Below are 19,129 nucleotides of genomic sequence, written 5' to 3' on the forward strand. Positions count from 1 at the left end.
CTCTCAGCCTCAGAAGAAGGCAATGGCAAACCCCCTTTAAAGAGAATTGCCAAGAAAACCCCATGATAGATTTGCCTTAAAGTCTCCATAAATTGTATACAACAGCAGCAACAACAGAAATGTGTGTGCTAAATTATACATTAATTTATGTTGTTTACAGTGATAAAATGAATTTAGGTTTGACAAGAAGGCAGGTATGGGATATGTTTCAATTTCCCCCCAGATTTATATCCCCCCCCCAAGCAAATAGGCAAACAAAACCAGTGCATTTTTTGCCTCTTGGCTTCAACCGTTCTAGAAATTCTATATCCCAAGGACTTGGATTTGATTGTTCACCTGAGTCCCACCCAGCTCTGTTTTAATATGATACTGATGGTGAAGGAAGAAAAACATTTTGTGATTTTATTTTGGTCATCTACAGGGCTCTGTGGTTCATTCAATAACAACGCAGAAGATGATTTTATGTCCAGTCAGAACATCCTGGAGGTGACCCCTGAAGCATTTGCAAGGTCCTGGGAAATTATGACGTGTCCTAAAGCCAGGCATCCTTCATGTACCAGCATAGAAAAAGGTAACCATTTTAGGCGTGCGACTCTGACTAGATAGAAATGCTTTTAATGGAACTGTAGTAACATGCCCCATGATCTTGAACTGCTCATTAGAGGATAAGCAGCCATTTATAGTTTCTGGTTTCTATCAGGCCTAGACTTGACAATTCTGCTTTCAATATCAATTTCAGCCTGATATCATGCAAAACCAAAATGAAAGTCATTTTGTAGAGTTATTTATTTCCAATTGGAATTGTTTTTAAGGGTTTCTGTAGTCTATTCACTGCTTCCTTATAGAACATCAAAGTACAGGCTGAGAATCCTTTATCTGGAATTCCAAAATTTGAAATATTCCTAAATCCAAAATTGTCCACATTGGTGATTGAGACAGTGACACCTTTGCTTTCTAATGGTTCAGTATGCACTTCATTTCATGCACAAAATTATTAAAAATATTATGTATAAAATTACTTTCAGGATATGTGCATAAGGACTATATATAACATAAATGAATTTCACGTTTAGACTTGTGTCCCATCTTTACGATATCTTGTTATACATACGGAAATATTCCAAAATCAATAAAATATTTTTTTTTAAATTCAAAAATCCCAAACATGTCTGGTCCTAACCATTTTAGATAAGGAAGACTCACCTGTATACATACATTATTTTCCCTGTGGGTCCCTCTCCCCACCATTCCCTGTACCTGTTTCTTCCTCCGGGTCACTATCAAGTGCTAAGATGACTTTGACTTTGCTGATATATACTAAACAGTTGAATTTGTAGTTGTAACTGGGACATACAGATGGGCATGCTGGAAATACATGAAGCAGTTGTATAGAGGTATCATGTATATAATGTACCAACTACATAAAGAAAATTAAGAACAGTCAGCTCTTGGTTGTACTGATTGCTGAAAGAGCATATCAGCTTATTGTAGATTCATGTTATGTTCAGTTTTAGCAATGATACCATCATGGAATTATATCCTTAGGTTTAGAACTGTTAAAATGAAGTGTTCTTCAAAATAAATAATTTTAAAATAGATGGATAAATAGTTGATTTAGATAATGCAGATAAAATAGACAATGTAATATGTGTGATTCCATTCCACCAATGTATGTCTATTGGGAAATGATGGTGATATGGCAAGATGTTGTGACATTTAATTAATCCCAAAGTATCTTCATATTCTAGAATCCAGTATAATACTTCTGTTTTTAACCTTTATCTTAGTCTATATTAAAAATGTATACATTACTTTTTCACTCGCGAGGGCCCTAAAAGTACAATTATTACTCATAATAATCCACATTCCAAAATTAACAACCCAAACAGTGTAGTTGCAGCATTGTAGTGGCATCTAGTGATTACTAAGGCACATTACAGCAGTGGATAAAGAACCACTGTTTTCATGTTCTCCAAGGTCTAAAATGATATGGAGAGATGTCACTTCACAATATCATGACAAAAGTTTTCTGCTTCCTTTGTTTAGTAGATACACTTCAATGCAGGTGTGGCAGCTATGAAACCACCCAGGTATAAACATGTGAACAAATCAAAAATAAATAGCTTCTGTGACGGATTCCATCCCTTGGGCTCCTGTCACTTACCTGGCCCCTTAAGATCTCTCCCAGATCTGGTACGTAGACCTCTAGGTGGCTGCTATTCTGGGCAAGTGACAGTGTTTATCTGTGGGTTCAGGGTGGTAAAGCATGGCCAGTCTTCCCTTTCACTTCTTAAATGCAAACAGCTAGACACAGTTGTAGAAAATAAAATCAGTAAATATTTAATATATAACAAATCAGTTGAACATAAAATCTCTGAGGCTTTTTCCACATTCCCAGCTCTCAAAACCATATTCTTCAACCTGTTTCTGACTGCCTGAACTAAGGGTGTAGCCACACTGCAGAATTATAGCAGTTTGACACCATTTTAACTGTCATAACTCTGTTCTACAGAATCCTGGGATTTGTAGTCTGATGAGACACCAGAGCTCTCTGACAGACGAGGCTTAATAACCCACCAAACTACAAATTCCAGGATTCTATAGGACAGAATAATGGCAGTTAAAGTGGTGCCAAACTGCTTTAATTCTTTAATGCTTTAAAACTGCATAGGGTGACTATACCCTATGTCTTTTTATTGGCCAGGTTCTAGGTTGCATCCTTCCCCACAGCATTGCATGAGTGGTGATAGGCTTGCTTTAACCAGGCTTATCCACTTTCTCTATTCAGAGCTTCCCTTAACTATATAGCACTGTCACAATGTTGAATTCCTTTTTCTATAACATAGGGACACTTCAACCCTAGCTACTTTGTAGTGATATTGTGTTATCTTGATAAGATGAAATCTCCCTACAGATCCTTAACAAGCATTCTGTCCCTCACACACCAGATTTTGCTGCCACTTCCAATGCCTTCTCATAACTTGTTCCCCCGCTAAACTCATCCCACAGGTTCTCCTCATCGGACATCTCAACTACTCTTTCTGTCATTTCCTTCCAGCTGCCAGATCCTTCCTGGTTTTTATTTGTAAATGCCTTTTTAGCAGTGGTTGCCGGGAGTCTTCCCTCTCTCTCATCTTGCTTTAAATTTCTTTAAATTAACAAATTAATGATTTAACCAATTGTAACTAAAGTAATGAGCAGTTTCATCCTAAAATCAATGTAAAGCATAAAACACTCTTAGAATAAGAAAAACATTCCTAAATTACAAGGATTTCTTAGTTGCAGCCCAGTGCCATGGCTCTGTAAGATTGACTTCCTGGTTTTGTGTTGTTTATTTGTTTGTTTGTTTAGGATTTTATAAAATTTTCATTTCTGCAATCCAGATTTGTTCACACCTACTGTTCCTACCATAATTTAATCACGCAGATTATATTTCATACAGGAATTAATTTGTACTTTATTTTACTACAGAAAAATTTGCCAAAGAAAACTGTGCGATCCTTACTGATCCCAATGGAGTATTTGCTGCTGGCCATTTTACAGTGGACTACAGATCATACTATGAAGTATGAAACGATTCATTACAGCTAAGTGTGCAATGATATAAAATTCACTTTGCCCTGTTCCAGCCATTTTTATGGCTGCTCATACTGTGACAAATATATAGAACTTTCCTATGTTCTGTGTTGACTTGTGCAATTTATTTCGCTGGGTGGAAGGATGGTTGCATTCTTTCCCACAGATTAGCTGGTAAAAAGTAACTCTTGGAGCTTTATCACACCAGCTTTTTGTCCTCACAACAATCACATTAGTGTAGCAAATGGGAAGATAGCAGTTTGAAAATGTTCAGTATCACACTTCTCTGAAATTGTGTGAGTTTTGTCAATGTATGGTCCCTTCTGCACTGGCTCCATTACTGCACCTTCCAAGCCTTTCAGCATATGTTTGCCTTTGCCAAGTTTGTTTTTACTCCATTACATTTGGGGTTTTTATTTTTTTCTACAATTACACAATCACAGCAAAAACAAATGTAAAAAAACTGAAAGGCACAGAGTAATAACTACCCATGTATGCCTGAGAATAGGGGAAGGGGGAGAGGAGGAGAATCGCACCTCTTATGCTTTGTGATAGCCCTCAGTTGTTACTACCATGGAATGGACTTATCAGTAGCAAGGGACTAATGGAATAGGAGTGATATTCGGAACCTATTGATGCGTTTTCCCTGTCAATGAAAAGGTGCACTACAGAAACAAAGGAAATGCAAAGCAGCAACTGAATAGACACAGTGTTGTGTGATGAGTACTAGCCAAATATGCTAATATCTTGCTTTAATTCTGATTTACTACCTCGTGTGATAAAGTCCTTGGACAGAGCTCAAAAGTAACCAGATCCAAATACGATGTCATTCATAATTATTTTCCTCCTTTATAACTAAGGCATGATGACTTCATGTTGCAATTGTAATGTGACAAGGAATTACTTTATTATGTTGTGAGATAACACTAAAAGGCTTTTATTTATTTATATAGTTATAGGTTATGTGTAACATTTGTTTTTGTACCACAGACCAGCAGCTTGTTGCATACTGATGTTTTTTTCCCAGTAATAGTAATTGAAGAGTAGTTATAGAAAAGTATAACTTGGAATAGTAAGAAAAAAGTGGATACTTCTAAAACTCTGTCCTTGTAATGGTAACTGTTATGGGGTGGGGGAGTTGAACTATAACTGTAACTAGTTACTTTGAATGACATTTAAACTCTGCTCCTTAGTGGATTGTGAGTGGATTTCTCCCCTTAGCGTCAAGTCTAGTTTCCAGAATGAAGCGTCATCTGGATTTTCTTTGGAATGTCTCTTAAATGAAAATGTAAAGTGGACATAATAGTGATATTACCCATGTGCTTATCTGTACTCTTTCTGTTCTGCATTAATAACATTCAGAAATGAGCAGAAGAGACTATGAGATAATCTCCTGAGCCTCTTACCAAAACTACAATAAGGTGTTATAAGGTTGCCAGTTATTTGCTCTAGTTATTTGTTTTGTAAATCCACAGAATAAGCCTCTAATCCTCTAAACTGCTTTGTGAGCCTCACCAGTGCTTTTGATTATAATTGTGTCAAAGGAAAGCTAAAAGTGTCAAGGAAGAGTATCATCATTATTATTTTTTTGTCTAACAGAAATGTATTATATCGACTTGTGTATGTGAAGAAATCAAGGATTGTTTGTGCACAGCACTAGGAAACTACGTCAAGGCATGTGCTAAACATGGAGTGTACATAACTGATTGGAGAACGGGAATATGTGGTAAGATGATGGGAAGCTACTTCACTTTAGAATAATTGCTTGACACTCTTGCCTCCAACAAAATCTGATTTGGGAAGATGTATTTTGGAGCAATCAATAACAATTAATATTTTTGGGTTCATTAGAGAGAAAAAGAGCAAGTCACTGCTAAGTGAAATGTTGCCATGTGAAATTGGTATGTGAAATGTTGACCTTCTTAACACATTGGTGTCTCATCTGTGACTCTGACAATAAGATGGGAACACTTGGCTGGCATCAATTAAGAGCCATGAAAAATGGGGGCCTGTTTGTGCAACCAATGTGTTTTATACAGCTGGAAAATCACAGGACTTTAGGGACAGTTCACAGGACCATTTTTTAAATCCTATATGTAGAAGTGCTGTGATAGTAGCCTGTTAAGTAGCCTGTCTAACTGATCTGACAGTTTCGGTTGCAATCAAATGCCCAAACCAGAACTATGTTGACTTCAGTTGTATGTATATTGACTGGGGAATTTATCACATGGTACAGATCCTGTGCAGAAACTGGATTTAAACTGGATGCCCCCCCCCCCCGGCAAAAGTAGGTAGTTTTTCAGGCAACGTTTAGGGTTAACCTGAACAGAAAGTAGAAAAAACACAAATCAGACAATGTTCGTGTATTGAGAATTAACACAACATTAACCCAAATGGAAACTAGACAAAACCTGCTCCTTTTTACTTTTTTAAAAATCCCAAAAGTAAAAAGGGGTGGGTTTTGTCTACTTTCTGTTTGGGTTAATGTCACATTAACCCTGTCTTGTGTGAAAAACTACCCGCTTTTGTGGTTTTTTTCTGGTTTTTAAATCCCGTTTCTGCATGGGATTTTTGCAATTTGCCCCCATGTGATGAACTCTTGGGTCAGCTCAAAACAGTGGAGAAGCTGCTTTTGCTGGAAATAGGGATGTAATGAGATCAGATACCTGTAAAGCCACTGATCTTTGATCAGCTTCTGGCCAAAATTCTAAGCCAAAATTCATATTATAATTTCCCCCTTTTAGTCTGGCTGCTTAATATCTAGAAGTATCGTTTGTTGGTTTGAGGTCTGCATTTTAACTTGACAATTTATATCATCTAATTCATTTTATATGGGGATGGAAGGTGCATAGACAATGTGAATTTCCAAATACATAGGCCTGAATCCAATAGTTGTCATTGTGCTAGCAGTATAGAGACTTCTATTGCAGTAAACTAATTTCCAGATTTAATTCATGAAGTGGATCCTACATAATTTTCCATTGCAATCAGTTGTACAAAACATAGCATATGTATGCTTTCTCTCCTGACACTGCTTGTGCAATGGTTAAATTCAGCACAAAACTAGCAGAGGATTTGAGGGGGACTTTGCACCACTTGAATCCCATTAGCTCTAGACCATAGTCAGATATTTATGAAGAACTTTTGTTGTTGTTAAGTGCCCTCAAGTCAACTTCGACCATTAGCAACCCTGTGAATGAGGTATCTCTTAAGACTCCATGTCCTCAGTGGATCTGCTCAGTCCTTGCAAACTTAGGTCCGTGTCCTCTTTGATTGAATCTATGCATCTGGTGTGTGGTCTTCCTCTCTTTCTACTACCCCCTAGCTTTCCAAGCATTATCGTTTTTTCTAGTGAATTATGTCTTCTCACGATTTGGCCAAAGTACAACAACCTCAATTTAGTCATCTTGGCTTCTTGGGAAAGTTCAGATCCAGTTTGCTCTTGTAGCCATTTGTTTGCCTTTTTAACCATCCACAGTATCCACAGAACTCTTCTCTAGCCTCTCATCTCACATGAGTTGATGTTCTTTCTATCAGCTTTCTTCACTGTCCAGCCCTTGCCCCCATACATAGAGATGAGAAATATGATGGTATGAACAATCCTTACTTTAGTGTTCAGTTGTATATTTTTGCACTTTGGATCTCTCCTAGTTCTTTCATTGCAGCTTTTCCTAGTCCTAGTCTTCTCCTGATTTCTTGTTTGCAATTTCCGTTCTGGTCAATTATTGATCCAAGATATGGGAAATCTTTGACTATTTTAATTTCCTCATCATCTATACTGAATTTGTGAATGTCCTCTGTGGTTATTATTTTATATCACTTGTATTTAATAGTTCACATTTACTTTCCATTGATTATGAAAATATGCTGATGGTGCCCAGATTAAGTCTATGCAAAGATTTTTGCTTAATGGTTGCAACTGTCATAATAACATTTGCTATTTCACCATAGAGATATTCTAGAAATGCAAACAGAAACAAAATTTCTCTGAGCAAAATCTGAGAAGTTATATAAATCCAAATTCTGTCTGATTCTTCTCTGAGTATCTGGAAACTGTACCTAGTCATTCTCCAGGTGACAAGCAAGTCAATTAATTGTGGAGTAAAGCATGAAATTAACTTTCCAAGTGGTTAACATCTATGGTTTTTGAACAAATTTGATACTTACTTGGAAATCATTGGGTGATCAATGACTCCCCAACCACTGTTTTAAAGTGATGGTAAAATAACCATAAGGACTCTGTAGCTCTGTTTGCCTTGAGATTCATTAACTGAAATTTATGTACTGTTTCCATTTGATATACAGCAATTAGCTGAAATACATTCCTGGCAACATTTATTATTATTTTCCTTGGTTTATTAAGAGATTTATAAGATTTCCTCCTCACTAATTTTATTTTCTGAATTAAAGCCAGACTTACTCAACTGGCCTGTGCGTTTAAAAACAAAACAAAACCAATGGAGTTCTGGAATAGAAATCACATCATTGATCTCTGTTTCATCTGATTGATCATCTAATTTATGTGTAGTTCCAGCCAACAATTTCTTCCTGAATGTGACTGGAGGCTGCTAGAAGTTATAAAGGAACAGAAAAACAACATTTGGCCATTTGAAGCAAAATTGGAACAAGAAAAAGGCTCCTCCAGACTGCTCAATAGTTCAGGGAAATGTCAGAGCTTTCTCTTTTGGGATTTCATTCTTGTAACCATTATTTCTATTGCCATGTCCATTTGTCTGCATTTGTACCAGGTTTTTAGCCTTCGTTTGCTCATGGTTGTAGCACTTCTTCCAAACTGCATATTTATTTTCCTCCCTGCCATCCCCTCTCTAGGCGCAGAACCCCTCCTTTATTCTCCTCCACATTGTACACATTTCCCATCTTGCACATTGTATCTATTTTCTAGTTCTACTTTTTATGTATTTTTAAATAATTTGTATAGTAATAGTGTTAAAGTGATATAAGACTATACCACTTTAGCATTGTAACTCTAAAAAGAGGAGGAAAATAAGAAATATTCAGTCTGGTAAGTGGGACATCCACATGAGGGGAAGAATAATTCAGCCTGATAACTGGAACTATACTGAGGGAATGAATGCCAGTGAGAGACTACCAAGGCAAATGTCATGCCCTCATTTGAAATCTCATAAGTGGGACCTTCCAAGAATATAGTAAAAGGAATGAAGATAGTGGATACAGATCTGTAACATTGATCCTCTCCTGTATCAGAAATTCATGGGTAGGTTTTATTCCCACCCTGCAGTGGGAATAAATAGTTGCGTTTAGTACTGAAGATTTATGAGAAAACACCTGCAATAGGAAGAACTGAGAGTGGGTAGAAGGGTGAGGAGGTAAGTATTTCTATCATCTAACTTAGTTTTCTCACCTACTATGTTCCAAAAATAAAAGGCAAATTATGGCAGACTGAGAGTGCTATTATATATATATATATAGGTTTTCATGAGAGAAAATGCCATGGAATTGAGTGGTGTTTGCTTTTGAGCAGATATGCAGTGCTAGAAAAAGATACTGCCTCTGAAGATGATTGTTCTACACGCCCCAGTATATATTTTGTCACTATTAATTACTGTCTTGGTTTGTAATCCTTCTTTTCCCCATATACCCAAGACAACTAACAGCAGTGGGAAAATAGAAATAAAACATAGTTTTCTGTGGGTTTACCAGACTATGTGACCATGTTCTGGAAGAATTTATTCCTGACGTTTTGCCTGCATCTGTGGCTGGCATCTTCAGAGGGTGGTGGCATGGAAGTGTGTGGGTTATATATACATGTGTGACCCTTGGTTGGGAAGAAGTGATTTACATGTTAATCTGTATGTTGGTCTGTTGTTGAATGGCAAGGCCTCAGAGTGGGAAGATATGTGTGGTGATGTGTGTTTATTTAATTAGTGATCCATTGTCTGGGAAATGCCCTGACCCTGGGTAATGTTCATTTGCATTTATTTTGGTGTTTTTCAGGACTAGTATACAAACTCTTTTTTAACTTTCAGTGTTTCTTCTTTCTTGTTGAAGTTGTCCAAAGAACACAAGAGACACTGCAGACTGAGCCAGCTAGAAAAATCAGCACTAGCAGAACACACCATAAACTAACCTGGGCATAGAATCCTACTTGAAAACACTGAAATTCTGGACCATGCCAACAACTACCAGGTCAGAATGCATAGGGAGACCATTGAAATCCACAAATACCTGGACAGCTTCAACAGGAAAAAAGAAACACTGAAAATAAACAAAGTTTAGCTACTAGTCCTGAAAAACACAAAAATTAAGACTCAATACATGCAAATATATTTGAATGGGAAGGCCCAAGGCCTCGCCATCCAACAACAGACCAACACACAGATTAACATATAAATCACTTCCTTCAACCAAAGGTCACACAAGTATATATAACCCACACACTTCCATGCCACCATCCCCTGAAGATGCCAGAAACAGATGCAGATGAAACCACAGAAAACTGTGAAAGCCTTCAGCTTCACACAGAAATAAAACAATTAGCACCAATAATGAATTGTAAGAATAAGATAATCAGATATTATCTTGTGGCAAGATACAAAATACTGGCTTTTTTTTTACAGATGATAATATTTTGCAGATGTTCACAGTTGTCCTCCCTCCCTTCCTGTTTCTAACAGAGCAAAATTGTGAAGAAGGCAAAGTCTTCCAGTATAATGCAAAAGCCTGTAACACCTCTTGTCGTTCCTTTTCGGAGAAGGATTTGAGTTGTGATGTAGAAGGCAGCCCAGTAGATGGATGCATTTGCCCTGAGGGCCTATATAAAAATAGCAAAGGAATGTGTGTTAAGCAAAATATATGTGATTGTTATGTGGATGATAAAGTGCTGATGACAGGTCAACGTATTACACTGAAAAACTACACATGGTATGTATATATATATAAATTCATCCATCTAGATAATTATAGGTTCAAAGCATTTCTAACTGGATATACACCTAGCCAAAACTACACTTAGCCAAAACATGTTCCTTAGTTGCCCAGTCCCAGTGTGGAAATTCTCTTCCTGTAATCTGTTCATGTGCCACTTCAGAGATCCACCCACAGATGGGAATTTGACCTGCTCTCTTCTCTTTCCATTAGTCCCCAGAACCAAGTGAAAATAATCTGCTGAAGAATCCTATCAAATGTTGGCAGGCAGTGTTATGGGAAAGTTGCAGAGAATGGGATCAGGCTGTGTAAGAGCTGCCCACTCTCCACAGTTCAGTCCTCTGTATTAAACAGCAAAACTTTTATTTCATCAACTGGATAATTTAACAGTAAGGCATTTGCAAACAGAACCAACATAATTTTTGAACATAAACAAGCTGCATCCTGGAACTGTGGGCTTTTACTTATTTGTTCATAAACCAAAATACTGTTGCCCTCTTCTAATTTGCCCTCTACTCTCACATATTTTCACTTTAGGCATTTTCAAATTTCCCATTAGACATGCCTTGATAGGATTCATTCCAGGTTCCTCCCACAGACATCTGTGCATTCTTCAGCCAAGCAATTATTTCTCACCAGAACAAACACTACAACTCCCATCAGCTGAATACCAAGCTTCTGTTATATGCCAATCTCACATGTCATCATTTAAAACTTATCTATATATACTTTATAAACTTTATGCATTACCACTATGACACTTTCAATAAACAAAAAGAAAGAGAAAAAAATATGGATGACAGAAAAAACGCTACAACCAATAAAGAAAAGAAGAGAGAAAAACAAAAGGGAGATAGGAACAAACTAAGAATTATAAATGCAACAGCTTGTGCGGAAAGATAAAGAAAATTATTACAATGACCAATGGAGAGAAATAGAAGACAACAACAAAAAGGGAAGAACAAGAGATCTATTTCACAAGAGCCGGGAAATCAGAACATTCAAACCAAGGGACACTCTATGACAATAAAAATAACATAATTCAAGACCAGGAGGGAATGAAAAGATGTTGGATGCAATACACAGAAGAATTATACAAAAGAGACGACAAAATGAAGGACACATGTAACAAAGAGCCATATGAAGATGAACTACAACTCCTAAAAAGTGTGGTAGAAACGGCAATAAGAGAAATAACCGGGGAGGGGGGGGGGGAGAATAACCAGGAATAGATGATACTCCAATTGAACTGCTGCAATCTACATTGACAGAGGCAACTCTAGTGCTAACCAACATATGTCATTATGGAAAACAAAATGATGGCCAACAGATTGAAAGTGACCAATATACATCCCCATCCACAAAAAGGGAGACACAAGAGGCTGCAGCAACTATGGGATCATAGCACTGATCTCCCCTGCAAGCAAAATCATGCTCAAAATTCTGCAATATAAACTTCAACTGTACATGGAGGGAGAAATTCCATAGGTTCAAGCGGGATTCAGGAAAGGAAGAGGCACTAGGGACTACATTGCAAACATAAGATGACTAATGAAGCGCACCAAGGAATTCCAAAAGAAAATCAGCATGTGCTTTATTGACTATAGCAAACCCTTTGGCTGCATAGATCATGAAAGGCTATGGAATGCCCTTAAAGATGTGGGAGTGCCAACACATCTGATAATCCTGATGAGGAATTTGTACTCAAGACAAGAGGCTATTGTCAGAACAGAACACAGAGAAACAAAATGGTTCCCAATTGGCAAAGGGGTCAGACAAGACTGCATCCTTTCACCCTATCTGTTCAACTTGTATGCAGAACATATTATAAGAAAAGCAGGCTTAGACACAGAAGAAGGAGGAGTGAAAACAGGAGGAAGGAATATCAACAATCTAAGACATGCAGATGACACCATAATACTAGCAGAAAACCTCACAGACCTAGAACACTTACTAAGGAAGATCAAAGAAGAAAGTGCAAAGGTAGGCTTAATGTTGAACATAAAGGAAACAAAAATAATGACCACCGAGGATCTTCGCAAGTTCAACCTAGGCAATGAAGAAATAGAAATAGTAAAAGAATTCCTAAACCTGGGATCAAACATTGATAGAAATGGGGACTGCAGTCAGGAAATCAGAAGATTAAGAATGGGGAGGGTGGCTATGAAAGAACTAGAAAAAATTCTAAAATGCAAAGATATACAACTGAGCACAAACATTAGAATCATAGAAGCCACTGTATTCCCTATTACCATGTATGGATGTGAGAACTGGACAGTTAAGAAAGAAGATAGGAAGAAAATCCATTCATTTGAAAAGTGGTGATGGAGAAGAGTGCTAAGGAGTGCTGAAGCACACAACACACACATACATGTCTATATACATATTCCTGTTATAAACTGTGGTAATGAGCTCTAATCATTTTGCATAAAGATAATATTATGTTATCACCTTCCTCCTAATAGTAATACTCCATGTTTGAAACAAGATAACTGCTGACAAAAGCTTCTACTGAAAGTAGCTTCTGTTAATTTATAAAACCCCTCAGTTCAAACTGGGTATCCTCCAGTTCAGATTGTGCACCACATGCTATCCCTCCATTGAAGATAGTGCCCTAGTAAACAGGGTGCATGTATCCTGCTCATGTATGTTTTTGTTTTTTAATGATATGGAGTCCAATACAACTGTTTTTTCCACTACCGCAGCAATAAATATAGAGACCGCAACAGGGGCAGCTTTGAAGAGTTGCAAATATGAATGCAGGCAGATGCGTGAGACATAGGTAACTCACAAATTGCTCACCCTTGCCTTAATGCATAAGGAGATTCTTATGAAAGAAAGTGCTTCCAACCCATATTTTAGGGTAGCTTCCAAGGCAGGCAGCTTAAATATATTTCTTTTTTGTTTGTTTGTTTGTTTGTTTTGTTTAAATTTTACAGTGTTTGCCAAAGAGGACAGTTCTTTTGCCACAATCCTACAGACCTTAAACCTGGTAAGTATCGCATACCAGAGAATAGATTTAAATGCAACCTGCTCTTCAATATGTAGAGAGATTCTTGTAGCACCTTTGAGACTAACTGAAAGAAAGAAATTGGTAGCATGAGCTTTCGTAGACTTCTGAGGAAGTAGACTGATGTCTACAAAAGCTCATGCTGCCAATTTCTTTCTTTCAGTTAGTCTCAAAGTTGCTACAAGATCTCTCTACATACTAATTCCACAGACTAACATGGCTATACCTTTGAATTCTACCTGTTTTTCAAGTTGATCCCTAGTTTGGGAGCGACATAGGAGCCTCAGGTACTTTCTCCCCCTTCCAATCCAGACATTGAAAGAGTATCTCCACTTCAGCAGTTAAGTATGGTTGTTGACCTGAGAACAAGCTACAATCTTAAACTAACTTTCAACTATGATTTAAGAAACTAGCTAGCTCTGGAACTGATAGCTGTAACTTTCCATTCATCTAGGTGAAATGGGAAACGATGGGTGATCAGAGAATTCTTGGCTTATCAAGATGTATTTTGGAAGGGGAAAGATGGGGCTGCATAAATGGGCAAAATGCCATTCAACCTAGGCCACAGTGGTAAAGGAACAGCTTTTAAAAAATAAATGAAGAACATTTAGACTTATGTACAGTGGGTCCTGCTGGGGTTTTGCTCCAGGACCCCCTTGTGGATACCAAAATCTGTGGTTGCTCAAGACCCATTAAATACGATGGCATAGTAAAATGGTGTCCCTTATATAACATGGCAAAATCAAGGTTTGCTTTTGGAATTCATATATTTTTAAAAATATTTTCAAGCCATGGATGGTTGAATTAGTGGATGGGGGAAAATCTGTTGTTATGGAGAGGCAACTGTAATCCTCCTTTCCTTTTTTTTCCCCTTCAGTAACCTGTGGAGGTGGAGCTGAATTTGTTACTTGTTCTGACCCAAATGCAAGGAGAAGAGTTGAGAAAACATGCAATAATCTGAACATGCCTCACTTGTCTGTAAGTTAAAAGCCAGAAAATGCTCTTGAAAGCTCATGTTGCTCCTACTTTGGTAAGCTAAATAGGCCTCAGTATGGAAAATGAAAGGATGAGAAGCTGCTGGGACCATTGTGCTTTCCTTTTCTGAAAAGCCCAAGTGAAGAAATAGGAATTCAGTGTAATAAAATTAGATAATCCTGATTTCAGGAAAAATGTATTTTGCCCACAAGCAAAATACCTATAGTAAAGCAGTCCAATGTTGCTAGACAGTGAGCTGAATGACCAGTACAAACTACTGCTAGCCACAGTATTACCTAGACGTATGCATTGGTCCAAACTAGACAATATAATGAGTGGGACCCTAGCTGAGTGGTAGGGCACATGTTTTGCATGTAGAAGTTCCCAGGTTCGATCTCTGGCATCTCCAGTCAAAGGGATCATGTGCTTGATGATATGAAAGACTTTGGCCTGAGTGCTGGAGAACTGCTACCAAACAGAGTAAGACTGCTGAGCTTGAATCTAGGCTGAATCTCTGTCCTTTACATCATCTAGTTACTAATAAAAGGAGCTTATCACTTGGCTATTAAAACTAGCTTACCTCTATCCGGTTTAAAGCTTAATTCAGGCAGCATCCTGATCTCATCAGAAGGTTTTTGCCACCAAATTTGCTGCCTGAATACAGCCCAGGTCCATCCCCACTTCCAGGAGCGTTCCGCTGGCCATTTCCTTAAATCAGAAAACTCTCAGATCCAAAAAGAGCCACGCAGAGTGCTCCTGGAAGCAGGGATAGAGGCAGCAAATTCAGTGGCAAAATCCTTCTAATACGATGAGGATGATGCCCGAATTAAGCTTTAAACCGGATAGAGGTAAGCTGGTTTTAATAGCTAAACAATAAGCTCCAAAAATTGTAATTTTTATTTGTTCATTATACCCTATCCTTAAAAAAAAGAAAGAAGGAAAGAAGGAAGGAGAGGGAGGGAGCGAGAGAAAGAAAGAGGGTCCCTAGATAACAACAAAGGAGCATTAAAAACCTACCAATACAACATAATAATTATATATTCTGTCATATCTATTTTTCTCTCAAGATATCTGTCTATACATCTATATACATCATAAACCTCTGGTGAAACTTCAGACAATGAAGCAGTTGAACAAATTAGCTTGGTGCTTTAGCTTGGTTTTCAAATGATAGTAAGGTTGGCACCAGGTATACTACCTGCACAAGGGCATTCCCAGCACTACAAGGAATGCTCTGGTTTATGTCAGATCTAAGATCTATGGGCTGCTAGTACAAGGGAGATGCATTCCTTCAGGGACCTGGGTCCCAAGTTGCTTATGGCTTTATAGGACAGCATTAGCACATTGAAATCATTCTGAGAACTCTGAACAGGAAAGGAGAATTGCGGTGGGAAATTGCACAGCACTCAGGATGTACATCATCCTTCCATATGCATTTCATAATCTTCTATTTTTGCTCACGTTACAGTTTTTCTTTTTTCTTTTTTTTGTGGGGGTGGGGTTTGGAAATCATCTTGCTAGAAATTACTGATAGTGAAGACCAATCTTCATTGATGTTAGGATTCATTTTTGGTTCTGGTAGTCTTTTAAGCTTTCTGGTGTTCTCTGGAGGTATGATTTAATTTTGTTTGACTCAGTGACATATTTCTTAGAAACCAAATTACAATAAAATATAATTTCAAAATAATCAGAGAACTTTGATCATGAGGGGGAAAACAGTACTGAACTATACAGAGTTTTGATCTGATGAGAGTTTAGGTAGATTTGGGATTTGACAAACCACTTCCATGAAAGGAATCTGAATTGACTTATGTGCATGGGAGAAATGATCACATTCTACTTCAGACATTACACAGCAAAGACAATAAGAGGAAATAGGATGAGTCTGTTGCCAATTTACACTGGCAATATATTACAAAAATGTTAGGTACAAACCTGACAGTGTTAATCACATGGTAACATATTAAGTTCAGAACCTCTTTTTCATAATCACTGGCTACAAATGCTAAAGTAATGTTTGTAAAAAGGATGAAAGGAAAATATATCACACTCTGAAAATTTTTATTTTGTATGCAGACAGACATGCCCTGCACACCTGGTTGCTACTGTCCTTTAGGCATGGTTCGAGACAGTCAGGGGCAATGCATTCCACCATCACGTTGTCCATGTTCTTACAGTGGTCAGAAATATGAACAAGGCAGGAAGATAAACGTTGAATGCAACACCTGGTAAACTTGAAAAAAAATTATAATACTTCATATATGCTCAGCTTGAGAAGACACTTCCCACAACTATTGCAACAGCCTACATACAATGATGTCTTTGCCTATATATTAATATATGCCCTGCTTTCTGTTTCTCTGTTGTTTGATGGCTGGGAACCTGCTACATACAAGTCTATTTAATTTGAGCTTTCAGTGCTCCACATTTCCTCTGTTCCTCTCTTGCTTTCTCTGCTACTGATCTCTCAATTCTTTGCCTGAAAGCCCCTTTTTGGCTTAAATGACTTTGTTATGCTATCCATTAAAGCTCAAATGTTTTTATTTTTACATACTTGATGATAGTTTTATTTCATTGCTAGTTTTGTATTTAGTATTATTGCTGGTGTTTCTATTTTTCTATGGTAGAGAATCCAATTGAAGTCTCACATATAGATATTTGAGAATCAGTGTGATATAGGTCCAAAGCAGAAATAATCCAGTTTAAGTCTGCTTTAACTGCCCAAGCTTGATGCAAGGGAATTCTGGGAACTGTTTTGTGAGACATTTAGCCTTCTCTGTCGGTAAAAAAAAACCTACCACAAAAAACTACAGTTTCCTAGCATTGAACCAGGGCAGTTAAAACAGTCTCAGACTCGCTTATTTCGGCAGTGTATTTTGGACCATAGTGGTTTGAATGCTGTACTAGAACTTTGAGAGACCAGGGTTCAAATCCTCACTCAGCCAAAGAAACCCACTGGGTGGCCTTGGGTGAGTCACATTCTCTCAGTCTCAGTTGAAGGCAATGTCAAGATGAACAAATCTTGCCAAGAAAACTCTGTGGTAGCCAAGAAAATTCTATGATAGGCTTGTCATAAGTCAGAAACACACAGCAACAGTATAGTTACCTATATATCTGTCTGTCTGCTATCTATTTATATTTAGCATTAGATTTTGCTAACTGATAGCAGAAGAGAAGCAACTCTCTCACAAAACATGGACTAAATACATAGGGTACATCCACACTAAGCAATTATATTATTAATATATTTATACCTGATGCCTGAGATTGTTGTAAACAAACTATATTTCTTTATTTCAGCACATGTGTAGAAGGAGCTTGGAAGTGTACCGCAAAAAAATGCCAGGGTTATTGCCATATCTATGGGGATGGTCAGATTCAAACCTTTGATGGAAAGTGGTACAGTTATGATGGATTTTGTCAGTACGTACTTGCTGAGGTAATCACATTTATGGTTCTCCTTCAAGCTAAGTATTCATAAGTTGTTGCTTTCCCTACACAGAGTTGTATTTGAAGGGTGAGATATTGGATTCCAAAGATATATTTCTTTGTCCACTGCTTCCCTTGCAATTAGAAATCTGTGGCTGATTGGGCAGGTTCAGTTGTACAGAAAGGGCACTCCCTGGTCTGAATCCTGTGGCTTAGTCCTATCTAGAAAAGATCTATTGAATCAGTAGGTATATCCCATTGATTCACTGGGTCTAGCTAGGAATACCAGTAGGATGCAGGCCTCTGTGTACTGAAAATGTATGTGATGTGAGAAGAAGTTTCAAAGACTCTGTGGTCAAATATAGGCTGTGATCTTAAAACAGACGTGAAGCCTGCAGTCATTTTAAGATATATTTCTACTATGCTTCTATGTGCATAAAAGTACAGCAGCCAGTTCAAAACTATATGTTTGGAGACCTCCCTGTGTATTGTGCTCTGGGTAGATGGCACTGACATCCAGTCTCTTGCCACTACCATGGTGGTTGATAAAATTTGAGGCTGGCATCTGAATTTGCCACTGCCACTGTTGCCAAAGCAACTGAATCATCTCTGTGAAAATACTACAGAGGCTTCCTCACCCAGCAGAAAGTCTACTTCCCTTACTGAAATAACAGTGGAAAAGCATGCTGCCAGCATACCAGTGCTATCAGAGGGGGGGGGGGGAAGGCTAACTGGAGCCTATATCTGGGAATGCTTTTCTAAACAAGAAGGTTTTTACTCCCCTCTTGAACTGGGCCAGGGAGATGAACATTGATGGAAATGGGAAACTGCCTTTGCACTTTTCAAAAGCCATTTGAGGCAGGACATAAAAGAGAGCACCAGCATTAGCACTGTGTTTTATACCCTAGAAATGGTACATGGTCTAGCCAACTATTAAGTCTGTATGATTTGTAGACTTAATAAAGTGACCTATTTGATCAGCATGAATCAGTAGATTTCATGGTACATAATATGTGGGTTAAACCTCTTTGCTGTCAATGATGCATTAAGCTTGTCTGTTTCAATACAAAAATGTGCCCCAAATATATAATTTGCAGGACTATTGTGGTAAAGAAGATGGGTCATTCAGAGTCCTAACAGAAAGTATCCCATGCTGTGAAGATGGAGTCACATGCTCAAGGAAGATCACAATGATCCTAGAGGTAAGATTACTTCATGTTGTTGTTTTTGTGT

The 19,129-nt window shown here is 37.8% G+C and overlaps 1 protein-coding gene across 1 annotated transcript in view; it reads left to right on the forward strand.

Moving 5' to 3' along the window:
* LOC149312375 (mucin-19-like) overlaps positions 1 to 19,129 on the forward strand; it is a 90,000-nt gene that overhangs the window by 45,804 nt on the left and 25,067 nt on the right. Inside the window, exons 18-26 of the mRNA XM_089527200.1 lie at positions 422 to 571; positions 3,472 to 3,566; positions 5,176 to 5,302; positions 10,233 to 10,479; positions 13,422 to 13,474; positions 14,370 to 14,470; positions 16,544 to 16,695; positions 17,768 to 17,906; positions 18,994 to 19,098. Of these exons, the coding sequence (XP_089383326.1) occupies positions 422 to 571; positions 3,472 to 3,566; positions 5,176 to 5,302; positions 10,233 to 10,479; positions 13,422 to 13,474; positions 14,370 to 14,470; positions 16,544 to 16,695; positions 17,768 to 17,906; positions 18,994 to 19,098 (1,169 nt within the window). The remainder of the gene's footprint in view (positions 1 to 421; positions 572 to 3,471; positions 3,567 to 5,175; positions 5,303 to 10,232; positions 10,480 to 13,421; positions 13,475 to 14,369; positions 14,471 to 16,543; positions 16,696 to 17,767; positions 17,907 to 18,993; positions 19,099 to 19,129) is intronic.

The sequence above is a fragment of the Sceloporus occidentalis genome, unplaced genomic scaffold (assembly GCF_023333645.1).
Source record: "Sceloporus occidentalis isolate IW3139 unplaced genomic scaffold, rSceOcc1.0.p SCAF_5, whole genome shotgun sequence".
Classification (NCBI taxonomy): Eukaryota; Metazoa; Chordata; class Lepidosauria; order Squamata; family Phrynosomatidae; genus Sceloporus; species Sceloporus occidentalis.